General features: G+C 44.1%; 2 protein-coding genes and 2 long non-coding RNA genes across 5 annotated transcripts in view; 3 read left to right on the plus strand and 1 right to left on the minus strand.

Annotated features, from left to right (window-relative positions):
• The window catches only part of LOC308322782, a 486,306-nt gene extending 484,203 nt beyond the window's left edge, over positions 1–2,103 (minus strand). Inside the window, exon 1 of the long non-coding RNA XR_013964753.1 lies at positions 2,041–2,103. This is a non-coding gene — a long non-coding RNA (uncharacterized lncRNA). The remainder of the gene's footprint in view (positions 1–2,040) is intronic.
• LOC308322780 (serine/threonine-protein phosphatase 2A 55 kDa regulatory subunit B beta isoform) overlaps positions 1–25,770 on the plus strand; it is an 85,253-nt gene that overhangs the window by 49,505 nt on the left and 9,978 nt on the right. For both annotated transcript variants that reach the window (XM_080774221.1, XM_080774222.1), the window contains exons 3-5: positions 1,371–1,536; positions 4,988–5,100; positions 25,265–25,442. In XM_080774221.1, the coding sequence (XP_080630347.1) occupies positions 1,371–1,536; positions 4,988–5,100; positions 25,265–25,442 (457 nt within the window). The remainder of the gene's footprint in view (positions 1–1,370; positions 1,537–4,987; positions 5,101–25,264; positions 25,443–25,770) is intronic.
• LOC308322852 (uncharacterized protein) lies at positions 16,389–20,753 on the plus strand (the record flags this gene model as incomplete). The annotated part of the gene is made up of 6 exons (XM_080774341.1): positions 16,389–16,454; positions 16,622–16,762; positions 16,938–17,078; positions 17,405–17,473; positions 17,616–20,299; positions 20,736–20,753. Exons 5-6 carry the CDS (start codon positions 17,630–17,632, stop codon positions 20,751–20,753), a joined length of 2,688 nt encoding a protein of 895 aa, XP_080630467.1. The 5' UTR covers positions 16,389–16,454; positions 16,622–16,762; positions 16,938–17,078; positions 17,405–17,473; positions 17,616–17,629.
• Positions 20,975–24,266, plus strand: LOC308323082. Its single transcript, XR_013964797.1, has 4 exons — positions 20,975–22,281; positions 22,463–23,190; positions 23,447–23,802; positions 23,994–24,266. It is a non-coding gene; the product is annotated as an uncharacterized lncRNA (long non-coding RNA).

Below are 25,770 nucleotides of genomic sequence, written 5' to 3' on the forward strand. Positions count from 1 at the left end.
GCAGATCGACAAGCTCCACACATTCCACCGTGTTATGGTGATTTGGTGATTGTTGTTGGCTATATTTCCAGAAAAAGCTTTCGCCACAATAACAGACGACTTAAAATACACTAATATAGAGCCTTGAGGCACTCTGCTCAACCATATGGGATTTCAGTAGTTAAGGAAAATGCTGATGCATGGGTTGATATATATATTATATATATATATATCCACTGACATTTAAATGATTCAACTTTTAGACATGATTTCCAGTCACGTATGGTGAGGTCAGTGGTAGGTCAGACAACGGCAGTCAGACAGATTTAGCCACAATAATCCTTGATGTTAACGCCATCATTTTTTGAATCGGATTAGACGTCACATTCACATGCTCTGAATGGAACGGAGCTATAGCTGTTGACCAGCACGTGATCATCGTCCACTCAGCGGCGCTTTATTGCGTGATCCACATGTTGCTTGCAAGCCAAAATATACTCATTCATTCATTCATCCCATACTAATGTATGGGCTATACAAAATACCACTGTCCCCGAGGCTGAAACGAAGAACATGGCAACATGGGAAACCTTGCAAGTATAATAATCTGATTAAACAGATGTGAAATATCTCCAAGCATTCTTTTACCTTCACTGGTTTTACCTCTTATGTCCGGGCCGCGGACCCCCGTCTGCAATGATTTGGTTCCGTGGATGGACCCCAGGGAAAGAAAAAAAAATATTGTAAATGTTTCAATATTTTTAGAATATTTTTAACAATGGCAGATCTACAAGCTCACAGCACATAACATATGAACTAATATCTCCTCACCCCATGTGATTAGAAATTTTTTAATCAGTCAATCAATCAATCAATCAAAATGTGTTAATGTCTTCTTTTTAACCCTTTTTGTTTTGTTTAGTGACTGTATTATTCCTGATTATACAGGTCGATATAACAGGTAGTTTTGAGGAAGCAATCTGATTGGTTGAAACAGCTTTCTAGCCGTGCTTAAACCACGATATAGGAACGGCTAATCAAAACAAATAATTCAGCCGTGCTTTTCTCTCAGAGCGCAGCAGACTCCGTGGCTAGGCTAGCTATAGTTTCTTGGGAAACTGGTCTACATCTGTCATAGAAAAATGTAATTATTACAACATATTTTCAGATGGGGGGTTGGCGACCAAATACATATAATTTTGGGGGTCCGTGACATGAAAAAGGTTGAGAACGACTGACATAGAAACATGAGGTTTTTCAGAAAACTGTCAGGATTTAGAAGGCATTTATAGAATCGTTACCAGGTCCAAATGTGTTAACGACAATAAAGAACACCCTCTCGTGTAACATTGCTTTAAATGTGTGAACATCTCTCCGTCTCCCCCCTGCAGAGTAAGAGCCAGCCACAGCGCAGAGGCGAGTACAACGTCTACAGCACCTTCCAGAGCCACGAGCCCGAGTTCGACTACCTGAAGAGCCTGGAGATCGAGGAGAAGATCAACAAGATAAGATGGCTGCCGCAGCAGAACGCCGCCTACTTTCTGCTGTCCACCAACGGTAAGCTAGCTGGGCCAGGAGAGCATATAGTGTGAGTGACGACGGACCAGCGCTTCTCAACCTCTGGTCTGGGGGGCCCCCAACTATAAATATAATAATATAATAAAGAATTCCATGGTCTTTTTTTTCTTTAAAACCTTAGAAAAATAAGTTTTCATTGTGATACTGATTGCGAACGCAGTGAGCACTTACTATGAGACCTAGCAGATCATGTCTGTGTGTGTGTCTGTCTGTCTGTGTGTCTGTCCCGCTATCCAAATATGGAGTGTGTTGCATCAGCAATCACTCAGCTCCATATATGGGCACAAAAGGGGCCAGGTCCACTCAGCTCCATATATGGGCACAAAAGGGGCCAGTGATTTGTTTGTTGTGGACCTGGCCCCTTTTGTGCCCATATATGGAGCTGAGTGCGTTCGCTTCCCGCGTTCGCGCGTCTTACTCGTACTGTAAATAGACTTCCATGTTAACCCATTTTGGGGCGGGAACCCCTTTTGGTGTTTTAACTATCGGTAAGCATTATGTTATACTTTAGCTATTGAAAGATAGCAGATCTACAAGCTCATAGCGTGCCACCGAGTGACATTCGTGACACAAATCGCGGCACAAATCTTTGAATATATATTCTTTCAGAGGACTTTTTTATTTATTTCGACGTCAGGCCTAAATGGGTTTTAAGGCCCCTACAGTACAGTACATGCTCCAATTGTAGCCATCCATCCAGCCACCTCACAAATGCCTTCCATATTTGTGGGCTCCGTGTGTTGGTTACCTTATGCTGCATGTTATTTAGACTAGATTTGATGTCTATTTGGAGATTTCTGTATCCACGGTATAGTTGCTAGAAGAACAACGGGGAGAACACCTGCTAACAAACCTATACGCCCACTGCTTTGGAAACCAATTAGTGTTTGTATGCGGGTTCTTTTGAAACCCTCCGAATTTGTTTTAACAATGAAAACTGGGGAGATGTGTTTTCAATCTCTAATTGAGCAAATCGTTTTAGAGCCACATTTACCCTGACTATAGTGCTAATGCCATTTACTCTGATATTGCATAGCGTATAAGCCGCTCCGGGTGACACAGTGTCTGCTAAATGATTGTAATCATTGATTGAATTGGACACAGGTGTTGGTGTCCTGTGCTAATATGGCGACTGTTGCAAACACATGACAGCATGAGAGGGTCCGGTTTTGTTTTTGTGGTGGGATTTGTTATTGACATTGAGAGGGTAATTTTGAGACTCTCCCTCTGTACATACTGGTATACACACACGTGTGCGTGTGTGTGTGGCTGCGTGTGCGTGTGTGTGTATATATATATACCATCAGTCAAGGTGAACATACTCAGGCTGACAGAAGGCAAATAGAATATAGCCATGCACTGTACATTTATCTTGAAGCAAACTGTTACTAATACCACACCAGATTCTCTACACACTTCTCACTACATGTGTTCCACTTGACTGAGCCTGTGCCAACAGCAGACACCAGGAAGATTAAAACCTACATGCATGGCTGCCACATCACACACACACACACGCACGCACGCACGCACGCACGCACGCACGCACGCACGCACGCACGCACGCGCACACACACACACACACACACACACACACACACACACACACACACACACACACACACACACACACACACACACACACACACACACACACACACACACACACACACACACTCTCTGTTTCTATACTTGTGAGGACATCAACATTTTATTAGCACACCGGTTTTCTGAATGGCATTTTTCATGAATTTTGGCATTTTTAACCGTAAGCCTATAAAAGCCAAAATGATAGCATGATCGACAAGCTCACAATGCATAGCGCTGCGTTGTGAGCTTATAGACAAATCCGTGGAGCGGCTGCCCTGTACCATGTACTGTACCATGTACTGTACCATGTACTGTACCATGTACTGTACCATGGCCATGAATATGTATGATACTGCCACGCAAGTATAAATCATATGCTTTTTTATAGTGTATAGTGGATTTGGGGTCCAGCACTCCACTGAGAAAACCCATTGTTGAGGTGCAACCTCTTGTTCTTATTTCGGTATAAATCATCTTGAACTCCTAAACCCCTAAACATAAACTCTAAAAATGTCTAATCCTAATCCAAAAACCAAAAGCGAATCTTTTTCTAATTTGTAAATCACTCTCTCAACCTTCCTGTAAAAATCTGTTGTATCCATAAAACAACCATTTCTTTCTTGTGAGACGGTCACCACACGACACTCCACACTACACTTGTCGGGACATTTGGGGCTCCATTTTTGTCACCGCAAACCCCTTTACTATTTTGCTAAACATTTTTGAATAGTTTAAATGGCCATGCAGTCTACAAGCTCATAACGTGTCAATGTAGATTGGCTAGTTCAAAATATTCAAAATAGTTTTTCAAAATAGTAAAAAAAAAAGGCAAAGACGTTTAGGGATAAGGGGTTTGGCGGGTGACGAAAATGAAGCCCTTGGTCCTCACAAGTATACACACAAGCAATACAAACACATACACCCCCACACCCCCCCCCCCCCACACACACACACAAACAAAAACACATGCACACACACACACACACACGCAGGCACGCGAGCGGGCGCACACAGACACACACTGGGCAGACATGACAGCTTGCAGATTGTCAGCATCATGCATGGTTGCCACGGCGGTGCTGTAGCGGTTGCTGCAGCAGATGGAGGGTCCTGTGGCGAGCTATATACTCTCTGACCTGAGACCAGCTCTCGTCCACGCCGCTGTCATCCTCATGTCCACTGGACCAGGCAGGGACACACACACACACACACACACACGTGTGTCCCTGCGTAACATGTTGTTCATGTACACAATGGCGGAAAGTAACAAAGTACTTATTTCCACATTTCAGTATTGCTTGATTGATTGAAACCTTTATTTCAGGGGAATCCAATTGAGACCAGGGTCTCTTTTTCAATGGCGCTCTGTATACAAGCAAGAACATTTACAGCAATGACTTTACATGTATATACATGACATGGACGCACAGTACAACAATAATACGCAAGCACATACACAAAGAAACAAAACCTTATAACCTTACAAAAAGCAGGTGCATATGCCTTCCTCTATAGTGTGAGGTCAGTTAAGAGTCTTTTAAAAGTAGTAAATAAAACAAGGACATTCAACTTCAATTTGTTTTGACAAGTATTCCATAAATGTGGTATTGATGCTTTCATTTCGGTAAAAAAAAAATGTGAGTACTGGCCCCCGGAAGGCTATATATAGCTCAACCGTCTGGGCACCTAATAGGCTGCTGAGCCAGCCTATAACGGCGTGCCGCAGGTTCGACGGCCTTTGCCGCGTGTCTGTCAGATTACTTTCAACCTATCAATGTGTGTGTGTGTGTGTGTGTGTGTGTGTGTGTGTGTGTGTGTGTGTGTGTGTCCGTCCTCCCAGACAAGACGGTGAAGCTGTGGAAGATCAGCGAGAGAGACAAGCGTCCAGAAGGATACAACCTGAAAGATGATGACGGACGCATCAGAGACCCGTCGACCATCACATCACTGCGGGTGAGGGGACGCATGCACGCACGCACGCACACACACACACACACACGCACGCACACGCTCACACACACACACACACACACACACACACACACCCCCAAAACCATCTCACACAGCGCAACAACTGGATGGAAACTCTATCTCCTCTGAAATGTGAAACCATAGTTTGAGTTATTTGCGCCGCAAACAAAAATAAATACCTGCACACTATAACTTACATTGGTATAGTATATATTGCAACGTTTGGGTGCCAGTCCTTCATCAGGCAAATAAATCATCATCTTTGTGTGATGAATTGCAACTTTTGAGCCATTCAACCCCCTCCCATTCAGCTTCGTCAAGAAATTGACGAGTGATTAGAGTGTTCTTCTGTTCTGAGACATATGCATAGTCAACATTTCCAATTTTCTTTTTTGCATGTGTGCAAAAAAGAAAAAACATACTCCAAAAAAGTATTTTTGGAGTAAAACAGAAAAAGTTATTGGTTCATTACTTTCTATGTAGTTTTATATTTTTATAATATACTGTACATTTATGATAAGTAGTGTGCGGAGTTAGTTCAGCCAGGTATACTCGAGGGGTTAATAGTACGCTGCACTAATATTCAGTGTTATGCAAGACCCATACGACACATGCTGATGTGGCAGCTGCAACTGACCAATTGGGCGGGGTAATTAAGCTCACCTATAAGTCTGCGCTCTTCCTGCGTTCCTGGTTGTTGCTATGCGCTGTTTTCTCCCACCGCCACCCCAGCACCACCGGTGGGCTCCGCTGTTAGTTCTGTCGCCCATGGGGGGTTGTTATTGTATACCTATCTGTCACGGTATGAGACAGACAGGTGTTGGACCGAAATGCAGAACCACACAGGAAGGCAGGCAGATGAAGTTTAAATGACGATTTATTTACCAATACCAACACAGGACATACATGGGCTGGACACACCATAACATAAACTATATTCAAGCAGGGAACACAAGGAACTGAGGGTATAAGTAGACACAGGGAAAACAATACACAGGTGAACAGAACTAACAATCAACACTGGGATAGGCTGGGAGACTAACAGGACACAGGTGGAGAAAACTAGTAATCACAGGGAGGTGAGACAACACAGGAAACAATAACTAGGGAAAACAGGAAACACTAAGACATCACTACAAAAATACAAGTATACAACAGACAAATCATGACACTATCTCCCTGCTCTTAATGGTTTTAATGATCTAATTGTTTCAATCGTGTCTAATTGTGCTAACTGTCTAATTGTGCTCAGCCGGGAGACAAAATGTAGCAGAGCCAAGATGAAATATTATATCCACACATTCTATAATAATAAATATTGGTTCAATCTATCTGTGAGTTATCTGACTGAACTGATTGAGCTTTAAAAGCAATGTCTTTGATTGATTCAACTATCGGGCGGATTTCGAGACGAATCGTTTTAGCAACTTTAGATTGATTTTGAAATAAACCAGGCTGATTTTGAAGCATTTCCACGATGGGCTGATTTAGCAACATCAGGTTGATTTCGTGACATCAGGCGAGATGATTCAGGAACAGCAGGTCAATTTAGAAACAGATTTTGGTAGAGGCGGCCATATTATGGGCTGATGAACTATAGTTCATGCAGTTACGAAATGATGACCGTAGAAATGAACAAAAGACCCTGATTAGTCCATTAAAACAGAAATGCCTCCCACTTGCTACAATAAAACCTAGACACCCGTATCAGTCCTCATAACGAGGAATACAAGCGTAATGTGATTCAGTATAGCCCAGGGTAAGAGAGGCCGGGGCTTCCAGTACTCTTTCATCATACTGACTGGTAAACCGCTTTTCTGTTGGGGAGGGAACAGAAACTCATAAGTCAGTAATTATAATATACTAATAATATCCCTTGGGGGCAAGAATTGAGAATTGTGGCTTCTACTACAGTATAGCCATTAATAGTTTATGAGTGCAGAGAATGTTAAATCTTTCACCAGCGCTATGCGATATTGCACTTAGTGGGTCATGGCAGGAACCGTTCAAATGCGTCAGTGTAGTATATCCACACATCCTATATCGTATGAATATACTGTAGATACAGTATATTATGCTGGTATATACATACAATATAGTATACAGTATGTAAGTAGTATAACATGCAAATGCATTATTTAAATATATTTATTTGCCTTGCACATTTATAGACAAACATGCACGACAGCAATTCAACAGTGCTTTACCAAGACGCACGGAAAAGGGATTGCAAGTTATGAATAAGGAATTCACGTAATAAATATATATAATATGATAATTATATAACATAAATATAAATTTGGTGTTAGCATTATGTTATGCTTTAGCTATTGAAAAATAGCAGATCTACAAGCTCGTAGCGCGCCACTCGGTGGCGCGCTACGAGCTTGTGGGTCTGCTATTTTTGAAAAATCGAAGAACGACCGACATAGAAACACAGCTTCTTCAGAAAACTGTCAGGATGTAGTCGAAGGCATTTTTAGAATCTGCTCTCAGGTCAAAACGGGTTAAAAATGCAACGGCGCACTCTGTAGTTTCATGCAGGAGAAACACAGTATAGTTTGTCCCATTTCAGGACACGATTGATGTCCTGCGTTCAGCCTCGATGCTGATGGTGTTCCCTGTGGGCTCCGAACACACAATCAACTGTTCCAGACCTAGAGAGTGACTGATCGATATGTGCACTGAAATGAATACCATGAACAGAGCATCATCCTCTCTCTCTCTCTCTCTCTCTCTCTCTGTCTGGCTCTCTGTCACTCTGTCTCTCTCTCTCTCTCTCTCTCTCTCTCTCTCTCTCTCTCTCTCTCTCTCTCTCTCTCTCTCTCTCTCTCTCTCTCTCTCTCTCTCATCCTTATCACTCTGCTTCCTCCTGCTCTTTAATTTTCACACAAAGAGCCCAAGCAGACAGTGTAGTGTGTCTGTATTCAGTGTGTGTGTGTGTGTGTGTGTGTGTGTGTGTGTGTGTGTGTGTGTGTGTGTGTGTGTGTGTGTGCGTGTGCGTGTGCGTGTGCGTGTGTGCGTGTGTGTGTGTGTGCAGCATCCCTGCCATAATACATTAGTGGGGTGTTCAGCGTGTCGGACCCTCTCTTTGTGTCGCGCGTCCAGGCCGGGGGATCACAGCCACCTGGGGGGGACAGGCCAGCATTGTGTGCTAATCCTGTTTCAGGGGAGAGGGATGAGGAACCCAGCCAAGGAGGGAATGATATTTAAGAGAAAATGAAGAAAAGGTCTGCAGTACTTAACCCATTTGAGAATCTGAGAGCAGATTCTAAAAAATGTCTTCTATACATCCTGACAGTTTTCTGAAAAAGCTGTGTTTCTATATACGTCAGTCGTTCGTTCGATTTTTCAAAAACAGCAGACCTACAAGCTCTATGAGCTTGTCCATATTGAGCTATGAGCTTGTCCATATTGGAAAACCAAACCATGTATTTGTCATCCAAGATCATTGATGAGTCAACCAGCTGGAAGTATTTGGCATTTTCATTGGTTGATTGGTTGATTGAATAACAAAAGTTATGTCAAAAGGATAACACAGGAGAGAGGGGGGGGGGCTTGTTTCCATTACGGTCCATTGTATATTCACTCACTGTATATTAACGCAATAGTGATGCATTTTCTTTTTTCTTAAGTTTGCCCATTCAAAAATAACCCATCTACACGCTTACAATGCATGGCGATGAGACATGCGGATGATGCGGCGAGCTCGCAGATCTGTCGATTCCGTGCAAATTGTAAAGATCCAGAAGGTGTTTGTTGTCTGTAGTGAGTAGAGTACTATAGTGACGTGCTCAAAGCAGGGGAGGCCGGGGTCAGATGTTTGTCTGTAGTGAGTACTAGTGACGTGCTCAAAGCAGGGAGGCCGGGGTCAGATGTTTGTCTGTAGTGAGTACTAGTGACGTGCTCAAAGCAGGGAGGCCGGGGTCAGATGTTTGTTCTGTAGTGAGTAGTTCTGAGTACTAGTGACATGCTCAAAGCAGGGAGGCCGGGGTCAGATGTTTGTTCTGTAGTGAGTAGTTCTGAGTACTAGTGACGTGCTCAAAGCAGGGGAGGCCGGGGTCAGATGTTTGTCTGTAGTGAGTACTAGTGACGTGCTCAAAGCAGGGAGGCCGGGGTCAGATGTTTGTCTGTATAGTGAGTACTAGTGACGTGCTCAAAGCAGGGGAGGCCGGGGTCAGATGTTTGTCTGTAGTGAGTACTAGTGACGTGCTCAAAGCAGGGAGGCCGGGGTCAGATGTTTGTCTGTAGTGAGTAGTTCTGAGTACTAGTGACGTGCTCAAAGCAGGGGAGGCCGGGGTCAGATGTTTGTTCTGTAGTGAGTACTAGTGACGTGCTCAAAGCAGGGAGGCCGGGGTCAGATGTTTGTTCTGTAGTGAGTACTAGTGACGTGCTCAAAGCAGGGAGGCCGGGGTCAGATGTTTGTCTGTAGTGAGTAGTTCTGAGTACTAGTGACGTGCTCAAAGCAGGGGACGCCATGTGGAGTTCAAGTGCTTTAGGATCCCGTGGAGTCAGAATGGGGGTCAGTCTGCAGGCCGAGGCGTGTGTCGCCGTGTCTATCAGGAGCACGGGGGTGCATGGATGCAGGGTTACAGGTTAATACCGAGCCATGTCTCTCTCTCCGTGTGCAGCCGCTTGAATGACAGGGAAATGAACGCACCCCCGCAGAGCTACAGCAGCCCACTGCACTGCACTGCACTGCCCTCCCTCCCTCCCTCCCTCTCTCTCTCCATCTCTCTCTCTCTCTCTCTCTCTCTCTCTCCATCAATGTCCGCCACGGAGGGAAGAAGAAAGAGTAGAAGAAGCAGTTGATTTGTTCTCCTCCATCACTCCCACCCCCCCCTCCCCCTTCTTTCTTTTGTGTGAGGTTTATCTTGGAGGGTGGGGGGGGAGCTGGGAGTCTTTGAAGCTCTGTGTCTGTGTGTGTGTGTGTGTGTGTGTGTGTGTGTGTGTGTGTGTGTGTGTGTGCGTGTGCGTGTTTGCACGTGTTTGCGCGCGTGTGTGTGTGATCATTTTAATTCAGCCGAGTATAGTTATCATTCCTCAGCAGGAACCAGTGATGCCTTCAGGCCATGCCTCCTCCTCCTCCTCCACCACCCTCTCTCCATCTCTCTCTCCATCTCTCTCTCTCTCTCTCTCTCCATCTCTCTCTCTCTCTCTCTCTCACTCACATTGGCTGGGTTTCTCGAACGTATGTGGTGTAAGACTTGTACTGCCGCACATGCTCAGTTGCTCCTCTAAGCCGCACACAGAAGCCTGTGAACATAGACATTTCGTGCATAGATGTGCAACGCAAATGGTAGGCCTCAGGCCTGGTATGGTAGGCCTCAGGTCTACCATTCTGAAATGTAATTTAATAATATTCGGACTGCTGGACAGCTGACAGTAGGCTCTCTTTACTTGCACATACTTTAAATGTGCTTGAGATACGGAGTCCAATACGGCAAACTTCATTATTTTTTGGGGGGTCAAATTTATGTTATCGTTGCACTTGCAACGATAACATAAAGCACCAGTTTATTTGAAAAGTCTATCTGAAAATAGCCTCTGGAGAATCATTTAACAATTATTGATACAGGAAGGATAATTGAACATGTCTATGACTATGTCTATGACAGGACAAGTTGGACCACGCCATGACACTGATGTCACCATGACTCAGCCATAACCATATAAGGCGTCCCCTGATGTCACCATGACTCACAAATCACTCAGCTCCATATATGGGCACAAAAGGGGCCAGGTCCACAACAAACAAATCATTCAGCTCCATATATGGGCACAAAAGGGCCAGGTCCACAACAAACAAATCACTCAGCTCCATATATGGGCACAAAAGGGGCAAGGTCCACATATACAGTAAGCGATGCAACACACTCCATATTTGGATAGCGGGACAGACACACGGACGGACGGACACACGGACAGACATGATCTGCTAGGTCTCATAGTAAGTGCTCACTGCGTTCGCAACAATGATGTTTCGCAAACGTTGTAAATTAAAGTCTGCATGTCAATGGTTACGATTTCAAAACAAAGCTATTCACAGAATAATTGTGTGGCCGAAGCTGTGAATAAATTAGACATGCAGTGTAGAAAAATGCATTTGCAAACCTTGTAAAGGTCATCCATGCTTTCATTTAGTTAAATGACTACAAGTCCCCATACTCAGGTCTCAGTAACAAGGCAGTGTCTCCTAACGATCTTCAAATTCAGCTGCTAGATTATTAACCAATTAAGATGACCAAGAAACATGACCATTTACACCCATGCTACAAGATTTTACTGATGACTTTTAAAGTCTTGTAAGGCAGCGGTGGCCGAACGGTTTGCGGAGCGGTCTTGATATCGGAAGGTCGCTAGTTCGTATCCCCGGACCGGCACGTTAAAATGACCACTGCTGAAGTGCCCTTGGAAAAGGCATTGAACCTCTACCATGAAATGTTCTATGAGCAGGGCCTGGCTGTAAACAAGTTCTTGAGCTTAGTCCAGTTACCCTGGGTAAACATAGTACCTTTCCTTTGCCAGCATCGCCATTGTATTTGAGATATTATGCTGGTGCCTTACGAGTGCAGCCTTAGATCCTCACATAGGGCTCTCTTGGGTGTTCCTAAAACTTGTCTCATCACTCGGTGTGATCCGTTTTATTCGCTGCCTGGGCCCCTAGGCAGTGTCGTCTTTTAAATCCCTTCTGAAAACCTTATATCAAGGCCGTTTTCTTCGTTTTTATTGCCTATTTTTATCTGCGTTTATTTCCTAATTTCTACATTTTCATGTGTCTAAATTTGTTTCAATTGATTTTAATGACATTTTTGTGTCCCCTTATCGCTGCATTTTATCTTGCTATTAACTAAAGCAAGATAGAGCACTTTGAGAAATATAAATTAAATAAAGCAAGATAAATAATAAATAAAGTTATTCTGTATTGCTGCTGTGTTAAGTGGTCAGATAACTCGGCTGGGTGCATTTAATAAGCATTTGTATTTTATTGATCAATCAACCGACTGGCTTAGTTCAATGGAACAAACATAGTACATAGATACAGTATCGCAATGAAAACTAACTTTTCAAGGTTTTTCAAGATAAGAATACCATACAGTTTTTTTCTTTTTGACATAATAAAAAAGGTTGTTATAGTGTTATACTATCATTCAAATCTTAGTGTTTGCCAATTAGTTTTGGGGCCCACTTACAATACTCTTGCAGCCCACCTGTGGGCCCTGAGCCACAGGTTGAAATTCACTGAACTTTAACAGATTTCCGCGCCATTGCCGTAGATCAATGGCAATTGCTTTTATAGTGCATTTGATCGATCAAGCCATAATGCTATACTTACATTAGCATCGGGTAGCTAGCTGTCACAAGACTGGATCGCCCATCTTAGATCATCGACACGACCATTCTATCTGTTTCTTTCAATCGCCTGTATCTCCTATTCCTTGTCCCAGATGGCATTTTTGGCTTTTCAAAATAAGAGCTCAATTGGCAAAAATGCTGGCGTGAATTAGATATAATGCTTTTTCAATAAATGCTAGTGGGCTAAGTGCTAAGTGGTTTAGGCACAGACCTAATGAGGATGTCATGGTCGGTTCCTGACTCAACATGACTCATAACAACCCGTGTGATTTCCTTTTCTCTGCACCACGTCATTCCTGTTTTCCTCCTCTGTGTTATCCAATAAAACAGAAGAATCGAATTAAAAAGAAAACTCAAATCCCTTATAAGGAAAGATTCCACATGATACAAGCTTTTTCTGTAGCAAATGTCATGCGGATGCCTGGAGGTAAGAGTGAAGTGAGGTTATTTTCAGAAGACTGTAGTCATTAAAGTCTACTTAGTTTTCATTTGGTTCAGAGATTACCCGAATGTTAGGACTGACTTATGGGATCTTATATAATAATTGTAATCCAACTGTTTGACCTACTTCTGATTGGACGTGTAGTGTATGGCTGTACCATACTTAGTCAAATATAGTTTGGACACAACATATTTGACGAACACAGTTTTGAATTGATGGATTTGAAGTAGCCCAGCCCTATAGTGTCATTGAAGCCAAACGGTTGGTCCTCCTCCTCTTTGGTGGGCAGCGGTGGCCGAACGGTTTGCGGAGCGGTCTTGATACCGGAAGGTCGCCAGTTTGAATCCCCGGACCGGCACGTCAAAATTACCACCGCTGAAGTGCCCTTGAGCAAGGCATTGAACCCCTATACCATGAAATGTTCTATGAGCAGGGCCTGGCTGTAAACAAGCATCTCGAGCATATACTGTAAAAAGATATGGACAAAGCGTTCGCCGGGTCTGATATAGACGTAAATTTAAGCCAGTCAGTCCTTGTATTGTAAATCGCCATCTTTCTAGATCCGTTTTGGCCCAGCTGGCCATTGGCTGGCCCAAACAACGAGGCGGGACTTCCCCCCTTCTTCTTAGTTGGTTTTTATTTTGACTCGAACGGGGGGTGGCTCCCGTTCATAGACTGTAACGGTAGCCACGCCCCTCAGAACATATGCGACTTTATGGTCATCCTGCTACCCTAATAGACAGGGGTACATGAGCACCTGGCCGCTCATTCGTGCTCTATCTCCGACCAAGCCACACTTCCACCACACATCTCTCTATGCAAAATAAAACCTGCACACTCCCACAAAAGACATAGACTACATTGCATTCGCCAAAAATGCCTTATTTACTGCTTAAATATTACTTTTCTGAAACACGCTATTCTTGCTCAACCTCAACAGCCTACGTCAGAATCGTCATGTTGGCGTCTACTACGCCAACTACGTTCACTTAATGGGGCCAGTCCTTCACAGTGACACACGCGTTAGATCAACCACGCGACCGGGATGGTTTCTACCCCTCAATGTCGTGCCTACTCTACACTGCCATCCCAAGTCCCCTCCCCCTTTCACTGCTCCTGTGTGTGACCTGTGAACTACTCTCTGACTGTACTGTAGGCTACTCACTCCACCAACAACAAAGACACAAACAACAACGACTCATGCTTGCCACCGCCAACTGGACTGGAATATACTCTGCCATCACCCCCCCACAAACACAATATGCCACGAAGAAAACGCAGCGCACTTTCTAAATACACGCGTGCCTCCAAACTTTTGCGAGCCAGTCGCGCACAACAAACCCAAACAGGTAAATCACACAGCATGTTGCATCCTTCTCAATGTTTCTTGCTTAATCGTTCGTTTGATTTATCCATACATCGCCCTGTGTGTGTGTGTGTGTGTGTGTGTGTGTGTGTGTGTGTGTGTCGCGAACCGAAACAGGTAATCACACAGCATGTTGCATGCTTCTCAATGTTGCGTGCTTAATAATTTCATTTATCCATACATCGCAATTGCGCCTGTGCGCTAGGGCTGCCGTAATTGTCCAAAAATTGGATTCGGAATTCGTTTTAAAAACCCACGTGGATTCGAGCAATTCGAGCCATTCGGATTTCGGATTTCAATTCGAGCCAATCGGATTTATTAATAATTATATTTACACCAATACAACCTTAGACATAACATTTAAGATCGCATTGCTGGCGCAACTCTCTCTCTCCGCGCATTGGTGTTGCTGAAAACTGAGATGGAACGGAACGCATACATTCTCCCTTCTCCAGTAACATTTTTTTCTTAAATGAGCAATCCTACCACACAGCCTTATCAAAACGAGGCACGGAGGCAGTGTTAATTCTGCTGCATTATTATTATCTGTGGACTGTGGGTCTGCTGCCGACGTTATGAAACTTTTTAGCTGGCTAGCGCCTATGCTCCGCTGTTATGCTCAAATTAGTGACCCTAAAGAATTCTGAGGCAACATGGCTGGAGACGAGGCAGCCAATCAGAACTGCGCTGCGCTGCGCTGTATAGTCTGTGTTTAGGAAATGTGCGAGGCAGCTGATTTATTCTTCAATGTATGCCGTTGTCGGCGTGTCGCATGGCAAATATAACTAATCTACAAGCTCACAAGTCACAACGCTTACCCATGGCACGGAAAACTAATAATAAAAATAAATAAAAAAATATTTTTTATTATTATTTTTAATTCGAACCTTAATTTTATATATTCGGTTATTAATTAAAAAAATTGATTCGAATCTATATTCGGATATAGAATATTCGTTGGCAGCACTACTGTGCGCTGAACCTGCACACGCATGCACTATCCATTCCATGCACATTATTAGTCGCCTATATTTACTACAGTACACTATGCCTACACGCTGGCCCCAGTGTGTGTGTGTGTGTGTGTGTGCCCCTCCTCCCTCCCCCATGGCGCTGGCGCTGTGGAATGTCTAAAAAGTTACAGTGAACCTCACCACAGCCATTCACACAAAGCACGCCAATTGTTGCAGCCTACACAGATCTATTCAGGCCCATTCAATTAATCTATCACTACATTAGTTGCCTGTTCAATCTATCATCTTTTGTTTTACTGCCCATTATATGAAGCATTAACACATTTGCAGACTTTTTCTGGTTGGAGGACTATGAAAAACTGGAATTTTGTTTTAGGAAAGGTACTTTTGCTTTGCCAGACTTTTTATGCAGGGCGTGGGAAATAAGGCAGAATGTTTTGTTTGTGTAACAAAAAAACAAGGGAATATCAACAAAACATATCTGTTTATTGACACAATGCAATATTGAATGCAATGACATGGTGTGTCCTGTAAGCCCATGTGGGCTGGACGCCTTTGGTGCATGACACAAAAATCAAGAAATCTATCTATCTATCTATTCAGGCCCATTCAATTAATCTATCACTACATTAGTTGCCTGTTCAAAACTATTTTAAACTACGCTTTATGAAATCATTGTTGCAGCCTACACAGATATATTCAGGCCCATTCAATTAATCTATCACTACATTAGTTGCCAATCACTCAGCAACTCCATAACGACTCATCAATTAATTGGAGCAGCCTTACCACAGAAACACAGATTACATGGACATTCAGAATTTCTACACAACAGACATTTGATGCATGGGGATGCCATTATTTCACCTTCAGCTTTGCCAATGTCAATGTATGCTTATTGCTTTCTCATTCCTATACAGCCCATTGCATTGCTCTGTGTGTGCGTGTGACACACAGAGAGTGACACCTCCCCCCTGCTCAGTGTGCGCGTGTGTGTGTGTGTGTGTGTACACATCTATGTTACATTATGTATGCACTACTGACATTCTGCAATAACACATTTTACTGACATACAGTTTATCATTACTTCTCATAACCCAATATCTACATTTTTCATCTACCATCTCAGCACAGCAGCATGACGACAGCCACCAAACACGGACACATACCTGTTCATTGGAAACGCCTCTGGCCACAGGTAACTACACACTAATATCATTACCCACATGGTAGTACCAACTTCACAAATATTTACATTGACTGCATTAATGCAACAGCAGCATTATTACATAACTATTGCACCACAGATGATAACATTAGCTATCATAACAACATACAATTTACGTTTCTCCCCTACCATCTCAGCTCCCAGCCATGAGGACAGGACAACTACCACATCACCCCCAGAAACACACATCAGACCACAAAGAAAACGCACATCACTTTCAGCAGATACACGCAACGCCAAACGGAAGCGTTCCACTCACGCAACAGCACCAGAAACAGGTAATCACACGTTCATAACATGTTGCATGTGTGTGCTTTACCAACTTCACAAATATTTAAATTGACTGCATTAATGCACAGCAGCATTATTACATAACTATTGCACCACAGATGATAACATTAGCTCTCATAATCATAACTACATACAATTTACGTTTCTCCCCTACCATCTCAGCTCCCAGCCATGAGGACAGGACAACTACCACATCACCCCCAGAAACACACATCAGACCACGAAAAAAACGCACATCACTTTCAGCAGATACACGCAACGCCAAACGGAAGCGTTCCACTCACGCAACAGCACCAGAAACAGGTAATCACACGTTCATAACATGTTGCATGTGTGTGCTTCTGACAACTTCTGTCTGTGTTTAATAGTTTTCAAGCCCGTGCATTGTTATCTTTCTGTGCTTGCATGCACTTTCCTATTCTCCATTTTATCAACATACGTGTGTGTGTGTGTGTGTGTGTGTGTGTGTGTGTGTGTGTGTGTGTGTGTGTGTGTGTGTGTGTGTGTGTGTGTCACTTTAATGCAACAACACCATCATTAAATAACACTTCTTCCATTTATGACCTACACTTGCAGTTTATCATTACTTCTAACAACACAATATTTACATTTCACCACTACCTTTACAGCTCAGCATCATGAGGCCAGCCACCACACAACGACACACACCCGCTCATTGGAAACGCCTCTGGCCACAGGTAACTAACTACTCATCTTCTCCCATTACCCCTGTACTGCACTTTTGCTGATAACCATTCACTCCATGACCTAACATGCATACATTTCACAACTCTCATCACTTCTAATAACTCATTAATACTCTCCTATCTACCTTCACAGAACCACAATCACGCATGACCAGACAAAAGACAACACACTTCCGAAAAGCCTGGACACCACCTCAACTACTTACACACAGCAATCCATTACAGACACCTAGGATGGACTCGGTCTGCATTTCATGCCATGCTCTCATGTTCCCCTGGGAGACGTCAAAAGGTCCTGTTGGAAAAAAAACCTTCAGTGCCTGTTGCCGTTATGGCCAAATTCAACTCAAACCATTCATGGACCCACCTCCTGCACTAACATCTCTGTTTGCCAGAACGTCACCACAGTCAAGGGAGTTCTTTGACAACATCAGACAGTACAATGGCTTGGTTTCTATGGCTTCTAAGTCTGTGTCTGGCACGAAAATGAACTTCAGAGGACGTGGCCCACAACCATTCAAGATGAGTGGCCAGATGTACCACCTCACTCCCTCAGCAGTCTTTCCTGACAACACACACAAACCCAAATACTCACAAATCTTTGTCTATGACCAAGACAATGAAATTAAGAACCGCCTTCATCACGCAAGGGGAGATGGAGTTAGGGAAGACACTTTGACCTTGATTCAGGATGCCCTGAAAACAGTTAATCCTTTAGTCAGGTCCTTTAAGAGCGGAGCGGAAATGTTCAACCTCAACCCAAGTGAGGACTTCACCATTGTGTTCAAGGCCAAAAGCTCACAGGGAGCACACAAACGTCATCTTAATCCAGATGTGACTAATGTGGTTATTCTGGCACCCGGGGAACAAACACAGCCGAGGGATGTTGTACTCTACAGAACTGCAGCTAATGCACCTAATCAGAGACAAACAACACGAATCAATGCACTCCATCCTATGTATGATCCAACCGCCTATCCCATAATCTTGCCACATGGAGATGCCGGCTACAGCATTGATAATCACATTATGAAAGTTCATGCAACTTCAACCACACAAAAAGTCAGCCTTCAAGAATTCTTCCGATTCCACATGCATCCCAGAACTACCTCCTTCAACACTCTACTGAGGTCGGGGAGACTTGGCCAAGAGTACTTTTGCGATCAGTACAGCAAGATAGAAAGCTGCCGGATGATCTTCTACAGGAGGAAGGAACTGCAAGACAAATACAGGGTACATCAGTATTCAGGTCTGTCTGACATCCTGGCTACTCAACAAACCCAGCCAGGACAGACTGAGGCTGCCCACATTGGTCAACGCATCATTCTTCCAGCTAGCCACACTGGGAGCCCCAGATACCTGTACAAGCACTATCTTGATGCCCTTGCAATAGCAGCCAGATACAAGAACTTTGACTTATTCATCACCATGACTGCAAACCCACGGAGTGACGGTGTTCTGCAAAACCTCTTTCCAGGACAGCAGCCCAATGACAGACCAGACATTGTTAACAAAGTTTTCAAATGGTTCTTGGATAACCTCCTCAAAGACATTAAGTTGGGTGTCTTTGGGAACATGAAGGCTAGAGTACACACCATTGAGGGACAGTTGAGAGGACTGAAACACGCTCACATCCTCCTACTCCTACATGAGACCTTGAGTGTTGATGACATCGATCACATCATTAGGGCAGACATACCCAACCCACAGACAGAGCCACAGCTGTATGAGCTGGTGTCTCAAACAATGCTGCATGGACCCTGTGGAACAGTCAACCCCAACAGCCCCTGCATGGTCAATGGCATCTGTACCAAGAAATTCCCTAAAGCATACTGTGATGAAACTCGCCTACCTCACAATGGCCATGGCTACCCAGAGTACAGAAGACCCATCAACGGTCACACTGCTAGCAAGCACGGCTTTACCTTCGACAGCAGATGGGTCGTGCCTTACAACCCCTGGGTCCTTCTGAAGTACAAGTGCCACATTAATGTTGAATTTGTCGGCTCCTTTCACACCATCAAGTACCTCTACAAGTACATCCATAAGGGAGTTGATGTTGGCACTGTCACCATTGAAGATAAGGATGAGATTTCCAGATTCATCAATGCCAGGACAATTGATGCTCATGACGCACACTGGAGAACAATGGAGTACAAAATCCAGCACAGAGTCCCTGCTGTCTTCAGTCTCGCTATCCACACAGAAGGCCAACAAAATGTCATCTTCACAGAAGGCCATGCACAGGAGGCCCTGACAGCAGCCAAACCCACTACATTACTGGCCTTCTTCCAGCTAAATGTCAGTGACCATCATGCAAGGCAACATCTGTACATGGACATCCCAGAACACTACACTTGGAATTCAAACAGCCACATGTGGAAGGAAAGATCTCCAACATCCACGCACACGCACACTCCAACAACAATAGGAAGGATGTCCAATGTATCAGTACTCCAGGGAGAAAGATTCTACTTAAAAATGCTCCTGGCTCATATCAGGGGACCAACAAGCTATGACGACCTTAAAGTGTATGAGGGCAACCACTACACAACTTTCAAAGACACAGCACGAGCCATGGGCTTGCTGGAGGACGATGGAGAATGGATCACTGCCATGCATGAAGTCTCAAGTTATGCATCCTCAAGAAAACTCAGAGAAACCTTTGCTATCATCCTCCAATACTGTCACCCATCACAGCCCAAACACCTCTTTGAAGAATTCTTCGAAAAGCTCAGTGATGACTTCCTCCATGCAGAAGCCACTGCACAGATGTGCCCTACAGATGCAGTAGACAAGGCATTTATCCACAACCAGGTACTACTTGCACTGGATGATGAGCTCTCACAAATGGGAAATCGTCTATCCAACTACACGGACATGCCACAGCCAACACCACTAACTGAGCAGGAAAAGCTGACACAAATTTTCACATCAGAAAGATTCAACAACACAGAACAAGAAGAAATTGTACAGCTGCTTAGTCCTCTACTGAATGTGGAACAGATGGCACTCTGCCAGGCGGTTTATCAGGCAGTGAATGCACCAAAAGAGGACACCATCACAAGACAATTCATTCTCAACTCCCCAGCAGGCTATGGCAAAACCTTTACATTTAAGGTCATTGCAGCCAACATTAGAGCACAGAATGGCATTGTGCTGTGTGTTGGCAGCACAGGCTTAGCTGCTCAGAACCTTGAGGGTGGCAGGACAGCTCATTCAAGATTTAAAATACCAATCCCTATCTTTGAAGACTCCGTCTGTGCCATAAAAGCTGAGTCCTCCCTGGCTAAGCTAATCAAAGAAAGCAGCATAATCATTTGGGACGAGATCTTCAGTGTTAACCGCTTCAATGTAGAGTGCGTGGAAAGAACACTGAGGGACCTGATGCATTCTGACCAACCTTGGGGTGGCAAAACTGTCCTCTTAGGTGGAGACCCTAGGCAGACACTCCCCGTTATCAAGAGAGCAAGCAGAGCCCAAATTGTTAGAGCTTGCATCCAAATGTCTCCACTCTATCCTCTCATGAAAGAACACAAACTACACTTCAACATGAGGACTGACATAGCTGAGAGGGAGTTTGCCAACTACCTCCTGGACTTGGGGGAAGACAAAATCACACATGGAGATACTGCCATTCAAGTCCACATTCCACCACAGCACTTGGTAAAGGATATGGATACTCTCATTTCAAACACCTTTCCTGACCTGCACAATGGCTGTGTCCACAAAGACAACCTTCTTAAAGGCACTGTATACACTCCATTAAACAAGGACATACGCGAAATCAACAACAGGTGCTTAGCTGAGTTCCCTGGACAAGAGAAAATCTACTTTTCAGCTGACTCAGTTAAAGAGGACAACTACAAGGATTCTCTGCCTATAGAATTCCTCAACTCACTAACACCCTCTGGAATCCCTGACCATAACCTGAAGCTCAAACTAGGAGCTCCTGTCATGCTGCTAAGAAACTTGCAATCAGGTCGCGACCGCACTCTCAAGAACGGCACCAGAATGGTGCTGGTGCAGATGATGGACAAAGTACTTGAGTGTGAAATTGCACTAGGGACAAACAGAGGTGAAAGAATCTTCCTTCCAAGGATCCCGCACTATGACAGAGGTGAGGAGTTTCCCTTTACCTTCATCAGACGACAATTCCCTGTCAGGTTAGCTTTCGCCGTTACCATAAATAAAGGTCAGGGCCAGGAAAATGACAGAGTTGGCATCTACTTGCCTCAGCCTGTGTTCGCACATGGCCAACTGTACACAGCCTTCTCTAGGGGAAAGAAAGCCAGTGCTGTCAAAGTTTTAATAGACAATAATGATGAGGGCAAAACTGACAACATTGTTTACACTGAACTCCTTTAATTGTCTATAAATCACACTTCAGACTCTGCAATGGCACCAAACTGTTTTTCCTGAGAACCCTCAACAACAAACTGCTGCTGTGCAAAATTGCAGCCACACAAAAGGAAGTCCTGATCCCTAGAATCAAGTTCATTTCTGATACTCAACATTCCTACTTTGAGTGGGCCAGACGGCAGTTTCCAGTCCGCACCGTTTTTGCCACCACCATCAACAAATCCCAAGGACAGACACTTACAAGAGTGGGGGTCTGGCTTTCGTCCCCTGTCTTCACTCACGGACAGCTTTATGTTGCCAGCTCAAGGACGGGTAACCCAGAAGCTCTCACCTATGCCATAAAGCAAAAAGAAGGACAGCCAGAACATCATACTACCAATGTGGTTTTTCAAGCCTTGCTTCGCGCTGTGCTTCCTGGCCCTACAATCCCCATTGAGGTAAGGCTGTTGCATTGCTACATATGTCATTTCTACACATAATATAAAACTGCTGCTAACCTGAAGATCATTATGATCAAACAAATCACTATCCTTTGTTTCACGTCTGCCCTGGTGGACATGTTTCTCCCATTATGCAGGCTCTACTGACCAAAACTTTTCTGTGTCTCCTTTTCTACAGGCTCAACCATGACAATCTCTGGAACCAGAAACACCCCTTCCACATCACCCCACTCCTCCACGCCCTCCTCTGGATCAGCTGCCCAATATAATTGTTCCTTTACTAAGTTGGCCTTTCCACAACAACTGTGTTCACTGTTGGGGGGGGAGGAGGGTCCACGTGTTGCAAGGCCAGGGCTCTAAGGGTGTTTTACACTTTGAAGTATTGTAGTAGTGTATCTAACATGTTAAAAATGACATAGTGCACTTGATTGTAAAATGTAAAATATTTTGGTTAGTAGAACATTTTCGTTAATTAACCTCAGGTATACATTTGATGAATATAGTGCACTTAATTGTACAATTTAACATGTTAATTACAAACTGCTGCTATGCAAAATTGCAGCCACACAAAAGGAAGTCCTGATCCCTAGAATCAAGTTCATTGCTGATCCTCAACATTAACATTCCTACTTTGTGTGGGCCAGACCGCAGTTTCCAGTCCGCACCGCTTTTGCCACCACCATCAACAAATCCCAAGGACACACACTTACAAGAGTGGGGGTCTGGCTTTCGTCCCCTGTCTTCACTCACGGACAGCTTTATGTTGCCAGCTCAAGGACGGGTAACCCAGAAACTCTCACGTATGCCATAAAGCAGAAAGAAGGACAGCCAGAACATCATACTACCAATGTGGTTTTTCAAGCCTTGCTTCGCGCTGTGCTTCCTGGCCCTACAATCCCCATTGAGGTAAGGCTGTTGCATTGCTACATATGTCATTTCTACACATGTCATTTCTGAATAATATAAAACTGCTGCTAACCTGAAGATCATTAGGATCAAACAAATCACTATCCTTTGTTTCACGTCTGCCCTGGTGGACATGTTTCTCCCATTATGCAGGCTCTACTGACCAAAACTGCAGCTTCTTCTACTATTCACTGTTAACATTAACACTCACATTTTGTGCTTGAGTCATCCCTTATCTGTGTCTCCTTTTCTACAGGCTCAACCATGACAATCTCTGGAACCAGAAACACCCCTTCCACATCACCCCACTCCTCCACGCCCTCCTCTGGATCAGCTGGCCAATATAAGTGTTCCTTTACTAAGTTGGCCTTTCCACAACAACTGCGTTCACTGTTAACATTAACATTCTTTCCTACAAATACACTCAGACTCCATTAAAAATACACTGAGACCAACATTTTACATGTTTTGACTTTGTCAACCTTTGCTCCCACAGAAGCTCTCACCTATGCCATAAAGCAGAAAGAAAGACAGCCGGAACATCATACTACCAATGTGGTTTTTCAAGCCTTGCTTCGCGCTGTGCTTCCTGGCCCTACAATCCCCATTCACGTAAGGCTGTTGCATTGCTACATATGTCATTTCTACACATGTCATTTCTGAATAATATAAAACTGATGCTAACCTGAACATGATTATGATCAAACAAATCACTATCCTTTGTTTCACGTCTGCCCTGGTGGACATGTTTCTCCCATTATGCAGGCTCTACTGACAAACTTTTCTGTCTCCTTTTCTACAAGCTCAACCATGACAATCTCTGGAACCAGAAACACCCCTTCCACATCACCCCACTCCTCCACGCCCTCCTCTGGATCAGCTGCCCAATATAATTGTTCCTTTAACAACATGTTAAAAATGATATAGTGCACTTCATTGTAAAATGTAAAATCTTTTGATTAGTGGGACATTTTCGTTAATTAACCGTAGGTATACATTTGATGAATATAGTGCACTTAATTGTAAAATGTAACATGTTAATTCATTTGATGTATAGTAAATGTATGTAGGATAAATGGACAGTCATGGTTCCTATTGGGACCACGACTTTAAGGGGGGGGGGGGGGGGAGTGTGATACCCCACACACATACTGAGTAGTGGATGTGCCTGCCTATTGCCTAACTTTCATCCTGTAGGTGAGCCTGGGTAGGGCATTGGCCCGATGGCTGATGGGAGAGCACCTTGGCCCGGTGTCTCCCAGAGGCCATAAATACCACACTCATCCCAGTTGAGAAGAGAGATCCAGAGGAGCCACACCTGCTGCCTCCACTCCCTTCATTAGCCTCCATGCCTCCGTTCCTTTATGTTTGATTGTTCTTTCCATCCACACATGCACCACACCATGTATCACACATCCATACACTACACCTACACCACTGACTCACTGACTACACATTCCATATAATTTGTTATGTTAAGTACTGCAGTTATTTTTAGTTCCTTATATAGGCCTATTATTTAATAAATCATATATTGTTCATCTTCCGCACGTCTCCTGCTCCGAATGTTTGTCAAGGCAAGAACCAGCCATGACAATTCTTTCCTACAAATACACTCAGACTCCATAAAAAATACACTGAGACCAACATTTTAAATGTTGTGACTTTGTCTACCTCTCACAATTTCCTTCCTCCAATTTGCGCTGCGCGCCGCTAGGATGAGCGGGCCGAAGGCCCGCGAAATTCTAGTTCTTTTAATAAATGGGACCATAATTTTCCAAAAAGAATATTATGACATGAGAAATGAGACTTTAAACTAGTGACTGGAAGCACGACCATGTTTATTAAGGTAATAGTGAAGTTGGGCCCAAATACATGGACCTCTATGTGGATATGGTTTTTTTTGGGCCCAATGACAGCGCCACAACAGGCCATTATATGAACTTTCAGGATGTCCCGATTTCCTTAGTGGCTTCACAAAATATCTGTCTGACTGCCCCCCTGATCTCGAGCTTAGTCCACTTCCCTGGGTAACCAAAGAACTTTCTTTGCTTTGCTTTGGTCTCCTGTGTAGGTGCCGGTGCTGCAGCCCATGGACCTGATGGTGGAGGCCACGGCCAGGCGCGTGTTCAGCAACGCACACACCTACCACATCAACTCCATCTCCGTCAACTCTGACCTGCAGACCTACATCTCCACCGACGACCTGCGCATCAACCTGTGGAACCTGGAGATCACTGACCGCAGCTTCAGTATCCTTCAGCGTCGAGGGCACGCACACACACGCTCGTTCGAAAGCATGCGCGCACGCACGCACACACACACACACACACACACACACACACACACACACACACACACACACACACATGCACGATAAGACATAATAGTACACACGACAGAGATTTACTGTTTAAAAGTAGAGATGGACAATCGGTAGCGTATCGAAATCGGCCACATCGAGTCCCGCGGGGAGGACAGAGCGGCTTAAGCATTGCAGCTTTAAGTCCAACACATTACCGTAGCCAACTATAGCACCGGCTGTAGCGTTTATTTATTTATTTATTTGACAGGGACAAA

Source organism: Protomyctophum bolini, assembly GCF_963924005.1.
Source record: "Protomyctophum bolini genome assembly, chromosome: 10".
In the NCBI taxonomy this organism is placed as follows: Eukaryota; Metazoa; Chordata; class Actinopteri; order Myctophiformes; family Myctophidae; genus Protomyctophum; species Protomyctophum bolini.